The sequence below is a fragment of the Epinephelus moara genome, chromosome 10 (assembly GCF_006386435.1).
Source record: "Epinephelus moara isolate mb chromosome 10, YSFRI_EMoa_1.0, whole genome shotgun sequence".
NCBI lineage: Eukaryota > Metazoa > Chordata > Actinopteri > Perciformes > Serranidae > Epinephelus > Epinephelus moara.
Genome location: NC_065515.1, coordinates 30,975,460 through 31,000,200, shown reverse-complemented (window position 1 = coordinate 31,000,200; position 24,741 = coordinate 30,975,460). Strand labels below are relative to the sequence as shown.

The window sequence follows — 24,741 nt, the reverse complement described above, 5'->3', positions numbered from 1 at the left end:
TCAGTTTCTACGGATCCAAAATCGCTAGGAGAAATTAAAAATATGAACCAAACAAAAGTTTGGGGCTCAGGAGGTTAAGAATTTCAACTAAATTATGCAAACTGCAAATATTTTATACCCTCATTTAGAGAAAGAAAAAATTAGCGGAGCATTGCTGACTCTCTGCCAGAAAGAGAATAAGTGCAGGCTTTTTCTTAAAATGTCAAACTATTAATCTAAATATAAAGCTGCAGCTAGAAGTTAGTTAGCTTAGCTTAGCATACAGAGTGGAAGCAGGGGGAAACAGCAAGCCTGGCTCTGTCTTAAGTCGATAAAATACACCCAAAAGCACAAAATAAGCATGTATTTTTACTTTTAAACCTAGTTTTGTACAAATTTGCTCAACAAATTTGCTATATATTTTTTTATTAGTAAGCTTTATGGGTGCTGGTACTGTTGGCTGATTTTGCTACACTGGGACAGAGCAAGCATATTTGCTTTCCCCTGCTTAAAATCTTTACGCTAAACTAAGCTAAGCTAAGCTAACTCCTGTTATATTATCTTAATGTGAGCTTGATGTACACAGTGACCTAAAAGTGACAATAAAATACTTTTATCTGTCCTCATTTCTATGAGAAGTGTGTTATACCTTTACTACAGAATAACCATGATGATTTATGACATGGACACACACTGCACTCCAAACACCTGTGCACATAACCACAGAACAAACAGCAGAGATACTGAAGTAACCCCCCAAACCACACACTCTCAAACCCCCACCTCACCGGCTGCAGCTGCTTCCTTGGAGCCGCAGATCAGGCAGCCAATCAGCAGGACCCCTCTGAATCAAGCCAGACAACAGCAGGTAAAACAAAACCGGACAGGAAGACGTTTGCCTTCAAAATAAGAGCACCGGTTTCTATTTCACTGGAGGCCTTTCTTTCAAAGGCTCAGAATGGGTCAACTAAGTCAGCTGATGCCTCTTTAAAACAGCATCCCTGCCAAGTTAAAGAAAAGTTATGACTTTAAAATAACTCTGGGAAACAATATCTATTATCTGACAAAAAAAAATATTGAACGTTCTTTTGGGTTGTATATGTCTTTTACTTAAACTTTGAAGCATTATTCACAGCAGAGCATTAAGTTAAAAATCAGCATCCATAATGAGCCCCCAACTGATCACTCAACTTCAATACACCCTGATAAATGTCTCTGACTTGGTGCCATCATTTGGGTGATTTTTGATTTTATATAAAACAGGGTTTTGGTTTTATTTTATTGTTAAAGGGGAAAAAATGACACAGTTAAAAGGACAAATCATACAAATCCTCCTTAAAATGGCAGAAGATTTGCTTCTTTATTAAAAATATTGTTGTGCAGAGTTGCAGTCATTCATACACCGTGGTCAGTACTGCAAATATAGGAGAAGACTGAAAATGGTAATCCATCTAATCTACAGTATTATTCTGTATCTTCATTGACAGTGGTTGTATACATCATCTAATTGGGTTCAGACTCCGAAGTCTAGCATGGACAAAGAGACAATTAAAATGATTCAAATCAGTATGGTGCAGCTGTTGAAAAAAAATATCATTTTTTTAATTGATGATTTGGATGCTATAAAAGTTATGGAGCTTTTACATACATGTCAAATTGTATTTATGTTATCTGCATTGGCGTGTTTTCCATAGTGATACACACATGGAGTTTTTTAGAGGTGTAAAAAGAAAAAATATATAAGTAAATAAATGTAGTCTTATAATTGCAGCTCTAATATGAAAAGTACACATAGTTGGGAAGCAGACACATTTTAAAAATCATGGTTGTTAGCTTCAGGATGAAACATCCTTGGAGGTCTTAATCAAGTCATATCACCAAATCTGACCTTAAACCCCAAACCCCTCAGCAGATTGGACTTTTATTTTGCAAGTTATAACCGGAAGTTGGATCATCTAAGTGTGTGTGCCTCGACATCAAACTGTGGCTCTGTGGTTGTGGAAGTGGAAGAAGTTGAGTCTCCTCAGTCACCCGCCGGCGCCGCCTCCTCTCCGCTCCGCTGCGGAGGACAGAGGACAGACTCACAGCGGAAACTTCTGCACGGGGACACGGGGAAGGTAGGTCAGCCAACCCGGACACTCTCTCTGCGTTTTCATGCACAACTGTGGAGGAAAACGGTAATGACATGATGCTGGCAGGAGACTCCTCTCAACTCTGATCCGCTCATTTCTCCACAAATATTCCTGCAGACTCTGAATGTCGCTCTTGTTTAGTGTTTTAGTGTTTCTCATTGTGGCATCAGAGTCATGGTGTGCACCTCTGTGGACTTCATGCTGTCTCAGTGTGGTTGTGTGGTGTTCATCCTAAAAGCTATGTTTGGATCGGTTCTTCTTCTCAAGAGCTCTTAGTTATGGCTGGGATCCTCGTTGGCTGATGACAAGGCAAAGTGTGTGTATGTGTGTGTATGTGTGAGCGCACGCGCGCGCGCAAGCCGGTGAATGGATGATGTGGCCGACAGCAGACATCAGGTAGCCTACATAAGTGAAGGGTGGCCTTGTGTTGTTCACCGGCTGGGGGAGCAACTTGCAGCGTTTCACTGATGGAAAACAACTGCAGTAAATCTGCAACAACACTGTGAACTATAATCTATACTCTTTGCTACATCATAAATCACAACTCCAGCGTTTTAACGCTCGCTTTTAGATTCCCTGATGTGACACAGTTGATGAAATGGATGTAGGACTTGTGTGCATGTGGATGCAAATCTGTGGCCCCCTCAATGAACAGCAGAAGTGAGTCATTTGATCAGCTGACTTTGCAGAAATCTGCAGGTTAAAGTCTGTCTGTTATGGCAGTTGCATTGTTGATCGTTGTGCAGCATCACTCTGTTTTAGTGTTAACATATCCTCTTATACCAGATGCCATAATATGTGTGATGTATATTGGATTTACACCATCAACCAAACCACAAATACACACATCAGAGATGCAAATGTAACATTTCCTCTCTAGAGATCGATTCTGATCTCTCAACTCAGCGGACCTGCCACTACCAAGTACCGATACAATGCCATGTTTGGTTCAAACTTTAAAATCTGTACACCTCTGTCATATTTACATAAGGCAACATGAGGCCAGGCATGTCTTTGGCTGAGGTGGCAGCCCACCATAAGTTCATGGATGCTGATAATTAATAGCGGAAACACTGAATTTCATTATGACATTAACAAAGATCATCACATCGTTGCTGCTACCTGTAATCAGTCAGCAAATGTGGCGATAGCGGATCCCCATTTTGGATTGTTTCATCCCTAATGCATGTCTTTTCCTCAACATGCACTCATTTACAGGCCTTCCTTTGTACCACACCAGTGCTATGTAAAACAGTTTACTCCATTATCAGTTTGTCAGTAGAAAGAAACTAACTTCATGTAAGATATATTTAAAGCAAAAAACATGCCCAAAATCCATAGTTATCTTCACAAATGCAAAGATCTGCTGCTTTGTTATCTTATGTGACAGTAAACTGGGTGTATGTTTGGTGCTTTGGCCTGTTGACAGCCCCAAAGAAGATAAAAAATGTGCAGAAATGAACATGATAAAAGACAGAAAGAGAAAACCTTCTACTACCATCTGTGCTGTGTTCCCAGTGCTGCTGGCTGACTCACTTCGTGTCGAGTCAGCTCTTGCTCTCACTAAATATTGTTTCAGACTCGAGAGGCACATTTTCGGAGTTAGGGGAGCACATCCGAGGTTCTCCGGCCTGTTTATGTTCCCACTTTTCATCTGCACAATGTTTATTTGGGGAAATTGAGAAAGGAATGCCTGCCTCTTTCTCTTTCTGTCTTTGTACCAGACAGAGAGAATGAGAGTTTAGTCTGAGAAATATCCCCCAGTACTTTGTATTATTTCTATCACCTGTTCAGGGTTTCATGTGGGGATCTGTGAATCTAGACTTCTAGAGGGAGTAATTGCTGCTGAGGCAGACTGAAATGCCGCATCTGACTTGTGACATTCGTCTTATTTGGCTATTTGATCCCTCAGCCTCATGGTCTTATTAGAAAAGAGAAGCCGCACTGCTGGTTTAATGAAATAATAAACTGAACCTAAAGCTGATTCATGAGCTACTCCCTGATCAAAGTGGAAACAGTGTGTGTGTGTGTGTGTGTGTGTGTGTGTGAGAGTTGGGGGGAGTGCTAGACTTGAAGCTAAGCTGAGGGACACTTAGCATCTGTTCGCTCCACACAGACTTTACTTTGAGCCGGTCATATGGCTTTGATTAGTGTGCTAGTTTTCGGATAGCTCCACTCTCCCTGGCAACAGTTAAAGACAAGGACAGCATAGTTAGCTCTAGTCTTTAGAAGAAAAAAAAACTCACTGTACATCCCTTACACCACATTAAAAGCACCAGTCACTGCTCACTAGATGACAAGATGAAAAAACGACGTGTCAAAACTGGGTCCACTGGCTTGATTACATTGCAAATTTGGCCCACCCTTAAATTCCCACCTAATTATCCTGAGCGGTCCAACTTTTCTCTCTCTTGTTAACAACGACCCCTTTCTTCTCCCCTCCTTCTTTTCTCTTTTGCAAATTGTGATTGCGTTGGAAATTGTGTGGCCTGTCTGCAGCTCGGACCACTTTCTCTCTTGGCCACGACTGCGGCTATATGCTCGATATTCGTAGCTAATCCAAGCAAAACACGGAGGAGAGAGTCAGCGTATGTGCTCGCTTGGCCTGCTGACAAACATACGTTTTTTATTTCGCTCAAAAGTGATACAGCCCAGAGGGAAAGTTTTGCACAACAGACCACGGAAGATGTACGACACCGTCACCTCTGCGAGACAGCTTTCTCTTAATTTAGCTGCATTTCTGTGAGGTTTATAATGGAGCAATAATTTACCGAGAAGGCAGTGCATGCATGTTGTTTGGAGATCTTTTGAAGGCTGTCCACAAATCTCTTTAAGCAGCTTTACTTAAAAAGCACCAAGGGACAGCACTGGGGGGTCCAGTCTCCCCCTCTTTCTCTTGTTTAAATAAACAAAAGGAGAGTTAGTGGTAATGAAAAGCACTTGATATCAAGCTGCAAGTTTAATAACCCCACAATAAATTGAGAGCGGGAGCAGAAGAAGTAATGAAAATGGAGGGGAGTTTGGCTTGTGCAGGAAATGACTGGGAGAAAGCCTGAGGGAGGGGAAGAGAGAAAGACTTTCAGTTGTTCCACGTATGAGGGAAGCTGCAACAGTACAAAGACCCCTTAGTGTTTTTTAAGCAAGCTCTCTTTTTACTGTACCTTCCCATTGCTGTTTGAAATGAAATAAGAGGCACATTAGGGCTCTTTTCAACTCATTCCTCCACACTCAGTTCAGGGTATTAACACTCAAGAATGGCTCTCCCAGCTGGCTCGAACAGCTTACACTCTGCTGTCTCTCTTTCATTCCCCTCGGGCTTTGCGCTCGTTTTTTTTTTTCCTCCTCTTTTCAGGAGGCAACTTGTTCCCCCTGCTCTCGTCACCAAAAGGTTTCCCATCTGCTTCCGATTACCTTTGGCTGCAGTTGGTTAGCCGCCAGCCATCTGGGCCAGTGTGGCGTCTCCGCTCGCTCTTCTTTCCCCAGACGGCACTGAGGGAGGGATGGAGGGGAGGGAAGGCTGGGACAAGAGTGAACTGGGTGGGCAGACTTTACTGGAGAATAGCAAGGGTTGGGTTTTTTAGCTGACACTGCAATCCATAGCCAGGAAACTCAAGTCAAAGAGAAGGGCACCCATGAAAATGTGACTCCTGATCCTGGCTCTGGTCTGTTTTTGTAATGGGTACTGTGGGTCTGAGGAAGTCATTTTCCATTGTTATTATAAAGTAGACTCGCTCTTATGTTGGTCTTTAAGTAAAAAATGGAATAGTGCTCAATTAAAAAGGAACTTGGGGTTTATGTATAGCACAGGGCAGTTAAATTAGTAGTGTGGAAAATGAACAAGAGACCCAAGATTTTAATCTGTGATGTCGGGCTGGCTTGCCTCCAAATGATCAATGAGTGCTGTCGTACAAACTTCACTTTCTATTCAACAGTTAAAAAAGGAAGGAACAATCTTCTCTCTGTTACTTCTGGCAACGGGAAACAGTAATTAACGTCTGCTGATGGAGAAAAACATTGAACTTCACTGGCATTGTGTAGTAATATGCAGATGACATGCAACTGTACGCTGGGACAGAGCCAGACACTGATGTGTCCGGTTAATAATATTATTATGACTAACCCTAAAGTGCTGCTGTCCTATTTTGTTAAACAGAGACATTTAACTATTAATTCATTGCTCTCATTTGCTGTTCTTGAGAAGGTGGTCCTTGCTTTTATCTCCTCCAGACTTCATTATTGTAATGCATTTTATTCTGGTCTCAGCAGGAAAAACTTCCAAAGATTTCAGTTAATTCAAAACATGGCGACCACAGCACACTCTCCTCACTGCGTGTTGACGTGTCTGTGTGTGGTTAAATTACATTTTGTGAGGAGTTAGTTGTACCCACCAGACAGGTTAAATTATATCCTAATAACAAACACTGGATCTTTGAAAGAAATTATTAGGAAGAAACATGCTGCCTCTGAACATGGGAGTGATGCGAAAAAAGTGAGTCAAAACAGCTGGTTAGTGCTGAAATTAAGAAAGCCCAACTAGTTGAAGTAGTTTTTTGTCCACCAGTGCACTGACAAGGTGGTTTTGCAAATGTAAAATCTCTCGCTCGGCTCAATATGTATCTTGGTCACATCTAAGGGATCATTAATAAGATTGTTGTGTATTTTTTGCATTTAGATTTATAAAAAACACATAGGCCAGGCTGCAGTCATCCAACGTGTCCTCATACATCCATGAATGACCTTACGCACTTAACAAAAAGTTACGTACTTAACTTTAAGTTATGGAGGTCAGGTTTAGGCAAGTAAACTTACTTTAGTAGGATTTAGGAATTTAAACATGGTGATGATGTACCTTAAAATGACTCAGAGTTCACTTTGTTCCACATGGTTCTTAACAGCGGTGAAAGTTCTGTGTTTTGTGACCCATCAACCACCCCAGCCTGCCTCCTTACAGTGACTACTTCCCTCTTAACTCCTGTCAGCGCAATGGTCACGTGATTGCAGCCTTCCCAAATACGTAGGTTATACAGGAATTAATGGCTCATGATTACATGGGATACATTCGAATTTTGATGCATTACTTTTTGTAGGTATACGTACAAACAGAGCATGAGAACAGCTTGAATCATCATAGCACTCTACCCTTTGTCTCAGATGTAAACAAGCTTCATATAGGCACTCATACCATCCGACTGTTAGCCAGGACGCCTGCCAATTAGTAAGCTGTACAGTCAGGCAGCCAGCCAGCAAGTCACTCAGCCATACCACCAACCACCACAGTCAGCCAGCGTAGCAGTGATGGCAACCTGCTGCTCCTCTCAAATTGGCTCATTTTACCCCCAGAGCCTCTGACATAATACCCACTTCAAGCCCTGTTTGGGCATTAAGCGCAGCTTTTTACAAGATCAATGGCTTCCTTTGTGTTTGAACTCTTTCCGGTGGGCAGGCAGCTTAAAGAGCGGGGCCTCAGGGGCCCCAGGTTGGGACCTGCTGTTGTCTCTGGTCATCAGAGTGAAAGACAGGGTGTTTGCCCTAAGCCAAAGCCAAGATTGATTAGCTGAAGGAACAATGCAGAGCTGGGCGGTCCTTAACTGGACGCTGAATATGAACTGGGTAGATTTGTCTTGTTAGACTGGGAACTGCATGGGTCAATGGGATCTCATGCTCTCTCCCTCTCCTTTAGCCTGTGTTTCACTATGTCTCCCTTGTTCCTCCCTATTTGAGCCTAAATCTGTCTCTCCCCTCCCTTTTCACTCCCTCCTCACTCCCTTTCCTGGCCTTCCTCTTCCTCACTGAACAATTTCTCTTCTTGCAGAGGGGAGTCTAAACCTGCTGCTGAGCCCCTTGGGAGATCCGTCCAGTTTTTTCTTCTACTCCTATGAGGACTCATCCAGGATCCATCACCACTCGCTGATCAACACACTGTAGAGGCTGCTATGTCTGTCTGAACCCGCACATCTTCCTGCAGCCATGGCCCAACAGAGCGCTGAGCTGTCCCACTGCTAGGCGACGGGGCATCCGAGAGGGCAGAAGACATGTTGGGACAGAGGCCCGGGGACGACTGCACTGAATTCTGTTACTATAGCAACTACTGTAGTAACCATGGAAACGCTATGGAGGACTGGTCTGGTCTGCACTGTCATCGTCATTATGGTTGCCACAGAGGTCGAAGGAGGTCACCGAGATGAGTTCGCCCAGTCACAAGGTGAGAGGAGGGAATTATGTATGAACATACTGTATGTGTCCAGCAAATTAAATAGCTGGCAAATGATAATAATGCAAAAATATAATAAAAATCTAACTGTAGTCATAAAGAAGTCATGTTAATTGATTTGATTGCCCACAATGGGGCTAATGCACCCAGAGACAACAAAGGAATAGGTGCCACAGTATAAGTGTCAGATGAATTTATATCACCAGACAGTATTATACCAAAAGACGCCAATGCTGTATTAACACAAGCAATCAGGCACTCTGTGATCAAAGAACAAGTTAACAAGATTATGACTCTTACCAGACTCTTATTGCCAGTTTTCGGTACGTGACACATATTTTGGTTGGTACCTAAGAAGTATTGAGATGTAATACCCAGCCCTGCCGCCAACAACTTTAAATGGATACCTAACCAGACATAGATATATGTGTTAACAGAATTCATGCAACAACTTGGGCTCAATCCCAATACACCCCTTGCCCCTACCACTTAGCCCTTACCCCTCGGTTTTACTCATATCTAGGGGTAGGGTGTCCCAATTCTTGCTGGGATATAGGGGTCGGGCGAATTGAAAGGCTGCATGGCCCTCCAAACTGAGTTTTTTCAGAGGCACACTTCAACCCAAATCATCAGCAAGACGGCTGCACAAGTAACAAAAGAAACCCACAAATGTATTTCCCTCTTCTTCTTCATCTTAATAAAGATTTAATAATTATGATAACCATCCTATTATCTGAACTAATCTAATTTCCGTGTATTATGGTCTTTTTCTTTCTAACAAGAATAACGAAAAAAATAATGTCTTAGAATCTAACTAGCTAGCTAGTTAATGTTACATTGTTGTTGCTGATTACGTGACAGTCCAGCATTTTGACATATTTGCGTGTTGCATTCCACCCCTTTGATCGCATAAGATGCTTGAAATTTAAAGTCTAGCAGCACCTAACATCAGTGCAGACTGGCAGGGTAGGAGCACCACCAATTGTTAACGTTAGCCTACATATTATCACTAGTGGCCAGGTAATGAAACAGTGTTTTTTTTGTTGGATAGATTGATAGCGTGAAACTTAAAATGTAAAAGAATCGTGAGCGTCCATGCTTTTCTTTTGTCATCAGATAAATCGCAAATGTCATTGCGATAGTTGCATCTGGTTATGTAAACACCATTGACGGCTACTGTATCGGGGTCCTGAAGGGTTGTCCCATTTCACAGGGGAAGATTTCAATCACTACCCCTTGATACTGTGTTCTGAGGGGCAAAAGGGTCCTCAAAAACGAGGAGTAGGGGGGAAAATAAGAAATGGGATTGGGCCTTAGACTCATTCGTGTTCAAGTGTTTCTGCGGCTGAGAAAAGCTGAATTTATGGTAAGACGTCTAGACCATATCAACTATAAAGTTTCAGTAATCCTATTTCAATTCTCTAATTAATGTATAATAATCCTATAGTTATTATAGAAATCTGTGTTCATGCTTTCCCACCAAAAAAACAGCAAAGTCAGACACCCTAGTCTCGGAGCAGGTCTAAAGCCAAGTTGCATAACACAGACCTTTTCAAACCAATCAAAAATTCAATGTGAAAAGAGTTTCAGAGACCTGAGTTAGAATTAAACACACTATTAACAGCACAGACCTTATTGTTTGAGGTCTTTATAAATAGTGGGAAAACATAATTGGTTTATTGTCTGTGATCCTGGCTTTATACTGTGGGCTGCTTTAATTGTTTTCAGCCTCTTGAGAGCAAGAGTACTTTAATGTATTTTATAGTCCAGGCACCCAGAGTGAAATCTGTTTTTCATTTCAGTAAAAAAAAAAAAAAAAAAAAAAAAAAACCTTCACAATGCTACACATGTTTAGAAATTCAGAATAAATACCCTTTTTTATTTGTATTTAATTTGTAGTTTAATTGTAACTTAAGGATTAACATGTGTTCCATAGTTACTCTAATTGTTTTTATTTATAATTCACATGCACAGTGTTCAGATGAGAATAAGTTGTGTGAAATGAGCCGTGGAAAACGTTTCAGGTCTGACCTGGCTGTCTGACCAGCTGAGGCACACTCCAGGCTTGCAAGTCTGGGCTGCTGAACTTGAACTCTGCTTCCACAAATCATGTAGCTGTGGCACAGCCACGTGCCCAACCCCCTCACCTCTCACCACACAGTCTCACCGTCTCTCTCACATACACACTGAAGCTAGAGAAGCCGAAATTCCCCCGAAGGCAAAGACATAAAATCCCTGAGTGTCCGTGTCTCGTCACCCTGAACAAGGCTGTGATTGTGTATTTCCTAAACTTAACCTCTGACCCTTCGAAGCCATCTGTCTCCAATAGTCTGCCACGCTGCTTCCTTTAAATAACCCACCCCTCGAACCCTGACGTGGCTCATTCCTTGAAAGACTTTGCTTTCTACAGGTACAGAAAGATTGGACCTTAAAGCTGCACTAATTAATATTCTTACATTTAAGATATACTATGCAGGTTTTCTTAAATAACAAGGCAGGCAGCTGTTTCTCAACAATAAAAGGTCTGATAAATACAACCTGCCCAGCACCAAACAGCACATAGACAAAGTTAGTGACTAGCTGATGAACATAAAGGAGTATTTAGCAGCTTAAGAGACAGATATTTTTCTCAGGAGTTGGTGGAGACCAAAAACAGAGCTAAAAGAGAGCGACTATTGAACTTAGATTTATCCAGTTAACAGAACAACAGTAGCAAATAAAAGCACATGTTGCTTTAGCCATGTTTCCACCAAGCACTTTCGGTATAGTGCCCTTAGAATCAATGTAACCCATACGGACATGTACCTAAACCATAGATCTGTTTTGCGTTTCCCCTGCAGATGGTATTTGAAAATGTAGGTGGTGTTGTTATCAGATGGTAATGACTGCATCTCTGCTCCATCCAGTCGCTTTATTTCCTATTTACCGACAAAGCAGAGAAACGCCCCAGTGTCTACTGCACTGGGTTGCATACAGACATTTTCAGAACAAAAAAGTTGCAATCGATTGGATATTGAAAAAGAGCAGGTTTGTGCATCAAGCCCTTGTCAAGCAAAAGTTACATTTCTGTCTTGACCAATAAATGGACCGCAGTGTTTCTAGCTCCACCTTTTAGTATCTGATCAGTGTGCTGGGTACCTCAACAGAGAGGTGACGAAAAATGGTACGAAACAGAGCAGCAACCTCTAGGGCTGAAAAATGAAGTGCCAAAAACTGCAGTTCCTTGAATGACCACTTAAGGCTGGCTCCAGAAGCCAGTCAATCCCCCCTAGACCCCCATGTTAAAATGTGGTCACCTCTGGCTCCAAAAAAACAAGATGGTGACGGCTGAACAGCCAAACTCGAGGCTTCAAAACAGGAGTCCACAAACCAATGGGGGTGACATCATGGTAGCTATGTCTATTACTTTATACAGTCTGTGAAGCGAACTGAACTGAACTGCTTGTAAAAACGAGGCTTTTGTGTCTGCTGGATGTGAAAATAGGCAACAAGTTCAACATAACATCTGTATAAAAGGTGATGATATGTTTGATGTTAGGGTTTTGTAATCTGGCTGCAGGGATCTGCTCTCATTCAGCCAAAAGAACATTAGTAAGGTCCAACACTGATGTTGGGCGATGAGACCTCGCTCACAGTCCAGTTCATCCCAAAGCCATTGGATGAGGTTGAGCTCAGGGCTCTGGGAAGGCTAATCAAATTATTCCACACCAAGCTGGGAAAACCTTTTCTGTATCTGAAACTGGCTTGGTGCACTGGGACATTATTCTCTTGAAACAGAAAAGGAGTCTTCCCCAAATGTTTGCCTCTAAGTTCAAAGTATTCTGTTTGAATTCCAGCTTTCTTTTTGTTTGTACTGAGTTTTAAGTATTTCTAAGTGGTCTACCCCTGTGCTTCACAGTCTTTGGAGGTGCAAGAATTGCAGGAACTAATTTAAACAAAAGACTTTAACAGGTTAAAGTAGAATCATTGATAGTGCAGCCTCTTGAAAGGTGCGTCTATCTCCGCAACATTGTCACATGGATGCTCTTAGCCTCAGACCAAAGGACACAAAAGTATTTGGGCACTGTTATCTGCATACTTTTGGATATATTTGTGCATGTATTAATTTCCTGTGTCTGTCACCCAAACTGCATATAGGAGAAAGCCTTGTAAATCATAGAACTCACTCCTTGAACCATTTCTGTCTCTACTGAATAATCATAGATTCCTCCTCCTCTTGTCATAGTTGTTTCAAATAAGGCAGAGCAGCGTTTGGCCTGAGGTGCCATGAAGGTGTGTCTGGGATGGAGGGAGGGACAGTTTTCCATCCCGAGTATTTCCTTCCATTATTTTCATTTGGTGATAACAGAAACCATGGTGATGCCCTGCTCATGGGCGGATGGTTGTATTTATCAGCACAGACACTTCTGTATGAAACCCTTTTAGCCAGGGAGTGTCTCATGTTATATTTAGCAAATGGGTTTCCACTCTCAGATTGCTCTTTGCTTTGATGTCTACTTAACATTTTCAAATGCTGAATCGGTCGATGAACATATTTTGAACTATTGTCTACTAAAAGGTCGCTAGTGCTCAATGTACCTCCTGTTAAGAGATAAAGTATCAACTATGTGGACTAGTTATTAGTCCCTGGATTGATTATAGAAGACCAGGCAGGAATAATTGTATTGCATGTACAGTAAGAGGAATAATCATAGATAGAAATAGGGGAGAAATGGCTGTTTTGATAAAAGCAGTTGAAAGTCATGAAACACTTCGGCTCACAGCACTTCCTATAGTTAAAGCTACATACTAATTTGTGTTACTGGTTTTTATTAGTGTACATGTTTATTCTGTGTGAGGTCTTGTTAATTTCTTCCTTGGAGGTGAGCTATATTTACTTCATTAACACCCTGCCTTCATTTTCTCTCCAGGAGCTTTTCCTGTGCTTCAAAGGTAATGGTAATACCACCTGCCTGATTACTTTCTGTGGTTTTTGAGAGCCGGATGGATGTGTTGTGGGAAATATCTCAGAGCTCTTAGGAAGGTCAAGCTTTTGAACGAGTTAGTGCTGAAGTGGTTTTGGTGCTGTCAGGTCCATTTTCAGCCGTTTGATCTAGTTATTGGTGGTATTTCTTGGTGGGATTTTTTTTTGATAGCATCAGTTCACAAGATGTTTCATAGCCCTAAAACTTTTTAAACGTGTCAGCCCTATTTTTTTTAATGTTTTATTGTTCTCTAATTATTAAATTCTTGAAGCCAAAAAATGAATCAAATTATATATTTACTGGCCATTTTAAGATGTTTCTGTCAATTTATAGAGTAAATAAAATATCAAATCAATCAAATATAAGCTATTTATAATCTGTACTTGAAGGAATACTTCACCCAAAAAATGACCATTTGTCATTTGTTATCAATTAGTCATGCCGTGTTACCTTGAATTCATGAAAAAAAACTTTCTTGCATGGCATTGGAAAATGGCAAACACTGATTTACGGATTAATTTGGGACCGTGTTTAACAAAAGCAAAACTATATAATAGGCCTAACATTCATTCAATGGGTTTTTGAATGGGCTTTTGGTTAAATGCCTGATATAAAGTCTGTGGTTAACACAAGCTTAAAAGACCTTCACGTTTTGTTCTACGCCATAAAATATGTCAGTAAATACCCCACTTGCAAACTGCGAAGCTTCAAGAGCGGGTTAGGTCATGTAGTAGTGTAGTTTGTTTATAGCCTAACATAGCTGCCGATTGCATTTAGGCTTCAGAAATCTTGAAAGTGTTCCTTCGTGAAGATTATCTTGCTGGACAAAATGTGTCTTAAATGTTTGTTTGCCACAAAGCTTATTTTTGGCAATTGGAAAAATTGGCATTGGAAAAGTCCCATAGGCTTTGTGACAAGGGAACCTGCGCAATGCTAACACCTGCATCAGCCTACAGAAAAATGCATCCAGGGCGCTGGAGTGTGGCTTTAAAGGGAGCATTGATAACTTTCACTTTCAGTTAACGTTAAATTTTAGGTTGTTATGTTTTAGTGGAAATGCACGTGTTTAGGAAGTGCTGAGCATACGACTGGATACATGAGACTTGGATTATACTTCATGAGTTGTGTGAGAATTTGTAAACAGATGTTTTGATATAGTTATGCTGTAGTTAAATGTGGTCCCAATCAATAAATCAATAGTTCGCTGTTTTCCATGGAGGCATGCGAGAAAAAGTTTGTTTTTTCCAATTGGAATTCCCAATTGGGAATGGGAACTTAAGCTAACATTAGCTAACTGCTACTGTTACTGTTATGTGTTTTTTATGTAGTCTAACAGATTTAGGATTTTTTAGGCAGGTAGCAACTGCCTAAAAAAATCAACTGTTGGCTAACGTTAGCTAACGTTAGCTAATTGTTACTGCTACTGACAGATATAGGATTTATTAGGCAGATAGTGGTAGCCTAACATTATCTCTATTTGAGAGCGAGTTTGTGTTTTCAGTTTAATTGGGTACCGTAGTAATTTAACGGTAATGGTTAAGTGAAACAAGGTGAGGACTTAAACACACTACAGGTAAGCTAAAAGCTAAGTTTACTAGGTTGTTGGTCAGAGCAGGGGGTTTTTTATGGCAGGGATAGCAAAATAGATGATGTGGCAAAGAAGTAAGTCTTGAAAGCAGGTAAGGAGGGAAGTGGGAGCAGGTGTGTTGGTTAGGTAATGAAGAAAAAAATATGAACTGTACTTCTGTGACTATGACAGTAACAATAACTTTTTGTACTAACTCTTGGAATTGCATTTAATCTTTTTCTGATGTAACCAAAATCATTGGATTGTCTGTTTTCGTTTTGTTTTCCCAGTTTCACAATTACTTCCAGTAAGGCCGTCCCGCCTTCTTGAGCCGTTACGAGAAGTGTGTTTTGCTCGCTACATAGCTGTGCACCTTCATAGCGAGGGAATAAAATCAAACATGAAATTAAAATGCTAAAAACGCTGAGTCATTCACCATTTTTAAAAGGGAACAAGGCCTCTGTCCATTTTGGTTCTCATGACTAAAACCGCCTAAAAACGCCTAACATATTTTGTACTAAACTTCCCATGTCGAACATACGGTACAACCTCACGAGTTCCATGTGAAGGCAGCATTTGTAATTGTGCTTGCTGTTTATTCAAGCCAGACCTATCCACTGTCTACAGAGTGGTTTTTCCCGGTACAGAGCTCTCCAAGTCTGTACCAGGGAACTCTGATCTCTGGGTATTTACTCTGTGTGGGAAGGGGCTGCCTCTCCACCGACTGAGGCCAAAGGTTTGATGAAAACTGGGCTCATTTGCTGGTGACCTTTCCCTGTTAGTTAGCTGACGTTGGCTGTTTGGAGCCGTGTGTGTTTGGACAATAAATCTCCACCAGGCCCCGGCACAGACTGGGACAGACAGGAAGTATACAGTTTCAGAGTAACCATGGCAACATCCCTTTGGCCTCATGCAGGAGGGGGGTTCTTGGAGTGGAGGGATCTTGTCAGTAATGGGCCAAAAAGTCTGCAAGTTTCTCTTTGCCAACTGGGTTACTCTCTCAATAAAAAGCCCCATAGCGTTATTCAAAATAAGCAACTCCCAAATCCTCAACTGTTTTTAATTAGAGTCAATTAGATTAAGCTGAATTTTGGCTTTATTAAGTTAAACTCTGATTTTGGTTTTATGCCTTTTTTATTTCTCTCCCTCTAGCTGCCTTCCTGTCCAGTCTAGGCCAGTATGAGATTGCCATCCCAGTACGTGTAGGACCTAATGGAGAGACGCTGGACGCAGAAACGCTGCAACACCACAGAAGAAGAAGACGCAGCACTGAGGACAGACTGCCTGACTCTGTATTACACTTTTTTAAATTGTTTTCATTTATTTTTCATCCTTTTTTTTGAGTGTTTGTCTTTAAACTACTGAAATACTTCCTGATTCAAGAGCATTGATAAACAGAACCCTCTCTCTTTTCCTGTCTCTTAGCTCTTCTACCAGCTGTCCACGTCACGCAACAACTTCCTGCTGAACCTAACGCTGCAGGGAGGCCTGTTGTCCAGGCAGTTTAGGGTGGAGTACTGGAAGAAAGGTCGATTAGCATGGAGTCATCCTTACTCTCCTCACTGCCACTATGTAGGACACCTCCAGGACCAGCCGCACTCCAGCAAAGTGGCCCTGAGCAACTGTAACGGCCTGGTAAGACCGAAACCTGCACGTCTAATCCACATCTAATACACTAACTGAGGTCAGCAGCAGCGCTGGCTCAGCAAATGAGGGATCAGTAATGCTTGATTTGGACATCAAAGCATGAAATTTTAACAAACCTTGACTACTAAAGCCAGCTATAATCTTTGAACCAACCAGTGTGGCCCTCAGAAATGACCTAATCTAAAAGGAAGGATTCATCCAAACATGGTGATAGTTCAACAAGTGTAGAAGACATGGTTTTATGTTTTAACATGTTGATAAATATCCAGTGCAATTTGCAGCAGCATATAACAAATCAGGGATACATCAATGAGAATGCACTGCAGCAAAAGGAAATCCAGCTGTTACTTTACTATCACCATTGCCACGTTCACAACAAGTCATATGGCATGTTGGGAAAGATTTTCACATTCATGACTGCTCAAGAGTTTGTTGTGTGAAGGTTTGAAATACTGCACATTGACAGTATAATACTCTAAATACAAAAATTTGGGTTTAATTATCTTGAAAGATAGACTTTGGCTGACATGAGGCATCCATGTTTGTTTGGTTTTCAGACAGCGTGCCAAGTTAGATATGTCAGAGCTTTCACAAAGATCTGAGTTTCCCTGTTTTAATTATGACTTGGATTTTGATGTGAACAATATTTAAAAGTTGGAAACTGGTAATAACCATAACTCCAATACCGCATGAACGTGGCATTCGTATGTAGGAAACGAACAAGGGCAATGAGCAAAAAGATCGCTGCTTGAAAAGGCTACATTCGAAGGCTGTCACCATAGAGAGAGGCGAGACTCAATGAATTGTACAGATGGGGATACTTAGCACCCTTAAAGTCCCCATGAAGTGAAAAAATACATTAATTAATTAATTATTAATTCTGTGTCACTGTGTTAATTGATAATTTATCTCGAGTTATATACCGAATATATGTCAAAAAATCTGTATCGGGGTATTTTTTATTTATTTTTTTTCACATTAAATCCCATCCCATCTGTAAAACCAGGTAAAATGTTTCAAATGTTTGTTGACTCACCCTGCACTCAGTGGTGTTTACAGAAGTTCATCCAATCAAATGAGACTTTGGGCGACTGGCAAGCCACACTGGTCATATAAAACCACACCTCATTGTTCAAATTTGTGTCTTTTCATCAGTTACCCTGTAAGTTATTCATATTCCTTTAGTCTGTAAGGGTCCTCAGATCAAAAGAATCAGAGGGGTTTTTCCTAAAATTTAGGAGTTGTGAGTATTGTTTTAACATGATGTTAAAAGTGTTGTTTAGTTGGTATGCTGGGTGCCGTAACTTACTATGTCTCTGGTTTGCTGTCTGTCGGAGCTAGATCAAATGAATGATTCATAATTGATATAATATCTGAAGCCTAATTTTTGTACAAGTAATATTCATACTGGTTTAAATAAACAATTTGATTTTATTTCCTGATCTTTGCTGAGCATCAGTTTTGTGCGAAAGGAACTAAAAGCCTGTCCCAGATACAGGCCTGTGGATTTCAGTGATTGAAGCAAATAATAGCCCAGGCTATTAATTGAAGTTTTATCGTAGTTCATTCATCTCGCCCTCGTCCTCCTCCTGATCTAATGACTAGGGAGCTGTGTGGAGCCAGTTTGCTCAGCTCGCACCACTCTAGCTCCTTATTGTGCAAAACTCTAAGCCCACTGACTTTTTTAGCGGTCCAATCAAATGTGAAGGATTTGATTTAAATCCCTCTTCCAACTGTACACTGATCAAAAGTCCATTTTACTGGGAAATACGTCACAGTACGGAAGCTAAAGACACTGAACTTCCATTTCATGGGGACTTTGAAGGGTGTCTCTCCTCAAAGGAATTCACTTTGCTGCTCAGTTGCACAAAAGTGACGGAAGTAGCTGTGCAAAGACAAAGCAGTACAAACCCTGCTTACTTTCTCAGCTCGCTTCATTAAGTGGGCATGACTATCGGTTTCAGAAAGTTGCAGAGTTGTCTGAAGCAGCCCTTTTATTCCGACGTGAGAGTGGTGATGGGGTGCTGTTAGACAGTTCAGCACCTTCAGCACTTTGCGTGAAGTTTAACCTCTGCCTATAACCAACAATGCAGTTCTGGCATACTCCCTTGGGGCAGCAAGGGAAGGCAGACTGGGAAATGTAGGAGATTATTAACCAAAGCTGTGGTCAACAAGGCAGGTTATCGGAAGCAGTGCTTTGAGAAAAAATATCCTGACCTCTAATCTTCTGTAAATTTTAACAGTTTGCCAAAGTGTTTTTGTTCTCCACTTTGTAAAGCATCAATTCCATTTCATTTATTTTCCACTCTCATGAAGTCATCAGCTTGTTAATGCCCCAAACAAAGAGATCAAAGTTCGTTCCCACTCTGAATCACTTGACTGGATCACTTAATTGTGATGCATCATTTTGTTGCCTGAAATCATTTCCCTGCATTCACAGCACCGTGTATCTGTGTATCCTCTCACTACAAACAGCAGGCTCCACAATAACAGTTGTATACACAGCTAAGGATTAGATGTGTTCACAAAGCGTTAATAAGCAGCACACGTAATTACTGTTGGTCAGACCAGCATGAGCACATTCACCAGTGAGTGGGCAGTGTGTCCAGGGGAGCATCACTAACTTTATTATGGGATTAAAGGCACTTTGAAAGCCGCCGCAGTGAGTCGAGGGGAGACACTCGCTCTGACTGGGGCCAACACATCCGAGCAGATTCAAAGGAAGTGTTAGTGTATCGCTCTCTGTCTCACTCTCTCATTTTTCTCGCTCTCATTCACTCTTTCATGCTCTCACGTGTGTTTGTTCTGTGGGGTCCTGATCTTCTTTTCAGACGGGTCCAACAGAGGACCCTGCGAGGGGGACAGTGTTTGCAGTGGGAAGGACTGAACACAAAGCAATATGATGATAATGTTAGGCTTGTATATCGGATATAAAAGTGTCTCTAATTATAAAATTAGTGTCATTTCGTCACTGTACAGTTGTCGGATAGTCTGAGATGAAAATAGACCTTAAACATTGTCGTAATAATGACCAGTCTAGAAGTAGATGGGATGAAATGTTATTTAAATGTTATATAAATGTAATAAATACTGTTGATTTAATAAAAATTGAAATTTTAAGAGAAAACAGATTAAAGTCATATTCATACTGTATCAATCTAACGCCGAAATATGACATTAACACAAACAGGTCTGTTAACTCACGCGGGACTTGACCCCCAGCCTCCTATTTGAAAGTCCTGTGCTCGACCCATACATCCACCACATCTTACTCCCTCTATGGACGGTGTCGCTCTTAAACCACGTCATCTGACTTTCTGGCAGTACATTTGTGAGTTTTTCTCGTAAATTTACCACTTTAATCTCAGAGAATATCCAAGATTGGCTACTACCACCCCTAACCATGGCCTCTTTGCCCTAACTCTAACTGCTTCCACTACTGACACGTCAATGTGGTAAGCACTAGTCAGTCACGCAGGGGGATAATAAGGCGTTGTAGGGATGGATGTAAATGGCTGAACAGCTGCAGTGTGACTATTCTCACCTAGGCGCAAACAGACACAATCTATTACATGTTTTTAATATAACAGTTATTATATGTTGTTCTTTTTAGGTAATGATTAGGGCTGCAGAATTAATTAAAAACATTTGCAAAATCATACTATGCCCAAGTGCAGTACCAAAACTGCAGGAGCTTATAAAGTTAAAATGTGTCACAACACCCGATTGTAAATGAGGTATTGTGGTGCTACGGAGATGGTCTGGCTTACAAACCATATTCCAGACATTAGGAACATGCTTTTGGTACAGACCCCTTGCAAAAAATCACATCATCTTCACTTTTTTTTTTTTTTTTCTCTGAGAAAATTACATGCAAAAACGACCATTCCCACTTAAATAACGACTCAAATTCAGTCGCAGTATCTGTCAAATTCATAGCAATATGATTTTATTTTGCAAATTGCTCAGCACTGGTAATAATCACGTCATTACATGATTTTGAAGTTATAGCATTAAAATAACTCAAAAATAGTATCTTCTTTTTAACCATATACAATGATAAGTTGACTACTTGCTTCTTAAATTATGCAAATGAAATCACCATACACTGTGTCTTCATCTATTGATACTAGGTTGATACTTTCCTCGTCATCTCTATTGTTATCTGTTTTCTCTTTATTGTCTTTATTTGTTTGAAAAGTCTGTGACTCTTGCTGCATTAGAATTAGAGGCTCATTGTGGAGTCGACATCTTGCATGTAAGCTGTAAACTAATGTATCTTGGGCAAAATATGATGCTCCCTAATCAATACTGACAAACGCTGCCTCTTAAATGAACTGAGTAGACTGTGATCACAAATGGAGGGAAAAAACTGCAATGACACTAAACCCTGAGCTCAAGATTTGCTGCATTCGAATCTCAGAGGTTGTTATGGAGTCTCTCCAGCTGTCAGTTTTCTGACCCATTAGCACCAGGCCCCCTCGGAGGGCCTCTGATTCACTGCTGCTCACCTTAACTTACCCTGCCTGCTTTCTTGCTCCGTCTTCTATGTCATAATGAAGAGTGTAAGTGATTGATTTTAGTCAGATCATTGATGGAGCATTTGGAATGATCTGTGTTAGGGGATGTGCTATTTTATTTATTAACATATTTTAACTATTGATAAGGAATCAGACCATATGTGTAATGTGACCTTTGTGATGTTTGTCCGATGAAAGCAATGATTTCTGTTATTCTATTCTATTATATTTTATTCTGTTCTATTCTATTCCACGTATCTGTCTCTCTGCAGCAGGGGGTGATTGTTGCAGGGGGAGAGGAGTACCTGATTGAACCCCTTGTCTCACCAGATAACCAAACCAGGACGGAGAGGGGGGAGAGAGCAGAGGGGCGCCCCCATGTGGTTTACAAGCGGTCATCGCTTCGCCATCAGTACAAGGGCCAATCCTGTGGAGTCATTGGTGAGAGGAGAGATATTCTGGTCTTTTTAGTAGTGGCAGTTTGGTCCAGACCGGAGGAGTAAACGGTCCAGGCTGATTTGCATAGCAGCCAGCAGAGGAAGATTGTGGTTGTGTCTGACTTCCCAGTTGTGATTGGGTGTGACTGAGTCTGTGTTTCAGGGCGTTGCTAAAAAAGCAAAAGTATGTCTATCATTTCACAAATACAAGTAAAAAAAAACATCCAACTTTTTAATGCTGTAATTCTGTCCTGCTTTATTTCCATGGAAAATGTGTTCAGGCATCATTCTGGTTGGTGAAGTACTTCAAACCATCATTAATCTTTTGGTCCGATGTACGAAATGCAAAATGCACAGTGAGCGATTCTCTTTTTAATGTATAACTGGCTGAACTGCGGCTGGGCTTTTGAGGTTTTCTTCTCATTATATGTGTTCAAATCATGACTGTGTGTGATCTTCCTCAGATGAGAAGCCAATGAAAGGCGCCTCATGGTGGCAGCGAACTCTGAAGACGCCTCCCCATCATGTCGGACGCGGCCAGCTGCCTCTGAAGCGCTCAGTTAGCCGTGAGCGCTACGTGGAGACGCTGGTGGTCGCTGACAAGATGATGGTGGGTTACCATGGTCGCAGAGACATCGAGCAGTACATCCTGGCTGTCATGAATATTGTAAGTTTCACAACACAAAAGATGCACATGCACAATGCATTAAAATGTCATTATTCGTAATTAGTAAAAGGGAAAATTTTTCATGCATGGCAGAATTATTAAAAGCTTAATGCCAAGTTGATGATGATTTTGTTTTTGTATAGTTTTGCTTTATAAGAATTCACAGCAATTAATTAGACATAAACTTGTTTATACATTTATGTATCAATAACCCAACTTAAGTTGAAGTTAGATTTCAGCTTAAAGAAAAACAAACGCGTAGACCTTTTTTGATTTCTCCTCGTGCAGGCCACATGTGTTAGTCAGACGGGCTTAGGTTGTATGTCATCATCTGCACTGTTTCTTGTCAGTGGGGATCTTTTCACACACAGTTAATCACTTTAAACCTATACACACACACGTGTTAGGAATGTATTTAATGAAAGGTTGGTCAGCTGCTATTGTTACGAAGCAGGTTGCATCCGGAGTGTTACAAAATCACAGAAACCAGCAGCGTCTCTTTAGTGGTGTGGAGCAAAGTGGGCCAAATTACACCAGACACCAGTAATAACAAGTGTCTGAATGCAGCTTTAGTGCTGGTGGTGGTTTAAACTCTGGTCTTTTTTCTTTCTGTTGGTGCTTTAGCTCTTTAATGATCATTGGCACTCGTGGTACCCTTACTTTACAGCTCTTTAGGACTCTCAGACTAGCCTGTCTAGAAGACGAAGTGTTTGTAGCTGGTGGTTATAGTCTAAAATCAATCTTGGTAGGGGCACAAGACAAGGATGCCTTCTAACCCACTTCTTTTTGCTCTTGCCATGGAGCCTTAGCTGTTGCTACCTGAATTAATTCAGACTTACTAGAGGTCACAATTTTGGGTTGACGGATAAATCATTGCAAAATTATGCTTCTTCTTCTTTTCTTTTCTTTTCTTTTTTTTTTACATTTCCACAAGTAGTGGTAGTTTCAAAAATCCTTTTCCATTTTTTTTGGCCCGTTACACCTACTTTGGATTCCTTCAGTGTACACTGTTCAGGAGTTTTTTTACCAGGAGCCAAATTATCCACAGAGGTCTCCTCCTCTCCAAAACAAACCAGGTGATTAAAAAGTGTAAAAACACTGAATACAGCAGTTTACATTACAAATCAGTGTATCTCCAATGCTGTTTGCTTCGTCAAAGACAGGCTACTAGCTTAGCACCTGCTAATGTGTGCTCAGCTTTTTTCTCTGATAACTTGAGATCCAGACATTCAAGAGGTTTTTACAGGAGCCAGATTATCTGCAAAGGTTTCCTCTTCTCCAAAATAAATGGACCTGGTGATTTAGATAGTGAATAAATCAGTTTCACGTTAAAATTAGTGTTTTTTCCGACACTTGGCTTGCTGATTCAAAATGGCGGACTCCGTGGACAAGGACCCTCTCCCTATGTAGATATAAATGGCTCATTCTAAGGTAACAAAGATACAAAGATTCTTATTTTAAGGTGATTTTAGACCCAAGAACACATACTCTATCCATACTATCCTATTTCTAAGTCCCACACACTGGACCTTTAATTTATGATGGCTTACTCCTGTGTGTATTTCTAGTGTTGTCTCAGCTCCAGCTCTCCTGATGCATCAGCTGTTTTTAAGACTGGTCTTTTCTTGTTTCCCTGGAGGTCAGGTTGCCAAACTGTTCCAGGATTCTAGCCTGGGGAATGCAGTCAACATTGTGGTGACACGGCTCATCCTGCTCATGGAAGACCAGGTAAATAAACTTAGTCATCTACTGTAATCAAGTTGTACACCCTGCTCCTCTCCTCTCCTCTCCTCTCCTCTCCTCTCCTCTCCTCTCCTCTCCTCTCCTCTCCTCTCCCTCTCCTCTCCTCTCCTCTCCTCTCCTCTCCTCTCCTCTCCTCGTTACGTCTCTGTCCAGACGGTACAAAGCTCTTCCCTGACCAGCATCTATGAGCTCCTTGTTTGTGTCAAATTATTGGCTTAAGTGTCTTTTCCTCCACCATCCCAGTGGACTCTTGAGTGTGTAAGTGGGTCTTGTGAATGGTGGCTGTCATGAAAGAGACGAGAGGCTGTAGGGAAGCGAGGAAGAGGGAGATGGGTGAGGAAAGGCGGAAAAGTCAGGATATGGGGGGGGGGGGGGGGGGGGGGGGGTTTGTACCTGTCAGACAGAGCAGCTTTGTGACTGTCCTGCTCGACTGACCTCTCTGACCACTGCTATGACGTAAATCCAGGGTGTAGAAAAGCTTAAAGTTAGATTTAGACGCTGATGCAAAAAACATCTAAATCTAAACCCCAAGAGAACACCATCAGATCCAAATTCACCAGATTCCTAGAGGTGTGGTCTTTCATTTTGCCAATATTTTCTAGCCATGCTAGCGGCAAAGCAGTGTCGGTCAGTCATTTGGTCCAGTTTCTCAACAGCTATCAGATGGATTGCCATGAAAGTTCATGTCCCCAGACTTTGATTTTGGTGAACCTATGACTCTTCCTCAAGCACTACCATGAGGCTGATTTTGGGGTTTTAAGTGAAATGTCTCAACAGCTATTGGATGTTATGTGTTTCATTTAGCTAGATACCGGTAGATTTATTATTCATCATAAGCCCATATTTTATTTACATTCTGTTGGCATAACGTTGG

At 41.2% G+C, this 24,741-nt stretch overlaps 1 protein-coding gene across 4 annotated transcripts in view; it reads left to right on the top strand.

Annotated features, from left to right (window-relative positions):
- The first annotated feature begins 1,985 nt into the window (after positions 1–1,985).
- adamts10 (ADAM metallopeptidase with thrombospondin type 1 motif, 10) overlaps positions 1,986–24,741 on the top strand; it is a 63,041-nt gene continuing 40,285 nt past the window's right edge. For 2 of the 4 annotated variants that reach the window (XM_050055126.1, XM_050055123.1), the window contains exons 1-7: positions 2,036–2,100; positions 7,924–8,313; positions 16,006–16,145; positions 16,279–16,488; positions 21,293–21,461; positions 21,922–22,124; positions 23,769–23,852. In XM_050055126.1, the coding sequence (XP_049911083.1) occupies positions 8,211–8,313; positions 16,006–16,145; positions 16,279–16,488; positions 21,293–21,461; positions 21,922–22,124; positions 23,769–23,852 (909 nt within the window). In that variant the 5' untranslated portion in view covers positions 2,036–2,100; positions 7,924–8,210. Of the gene's footprint in view, positions 2,157–7,923; positions 8,314–16,005; positions 16,146–16,278; positions 16,489–21,292; positions 21,462–21,921; positions 22,125–23,768; positions 23,853–24,741 lie in introns of all 4 variants that reach the window. The other 2 variants (XM_050055124.1, XM_050055125.1) reach the window with 2 other exon arrangements.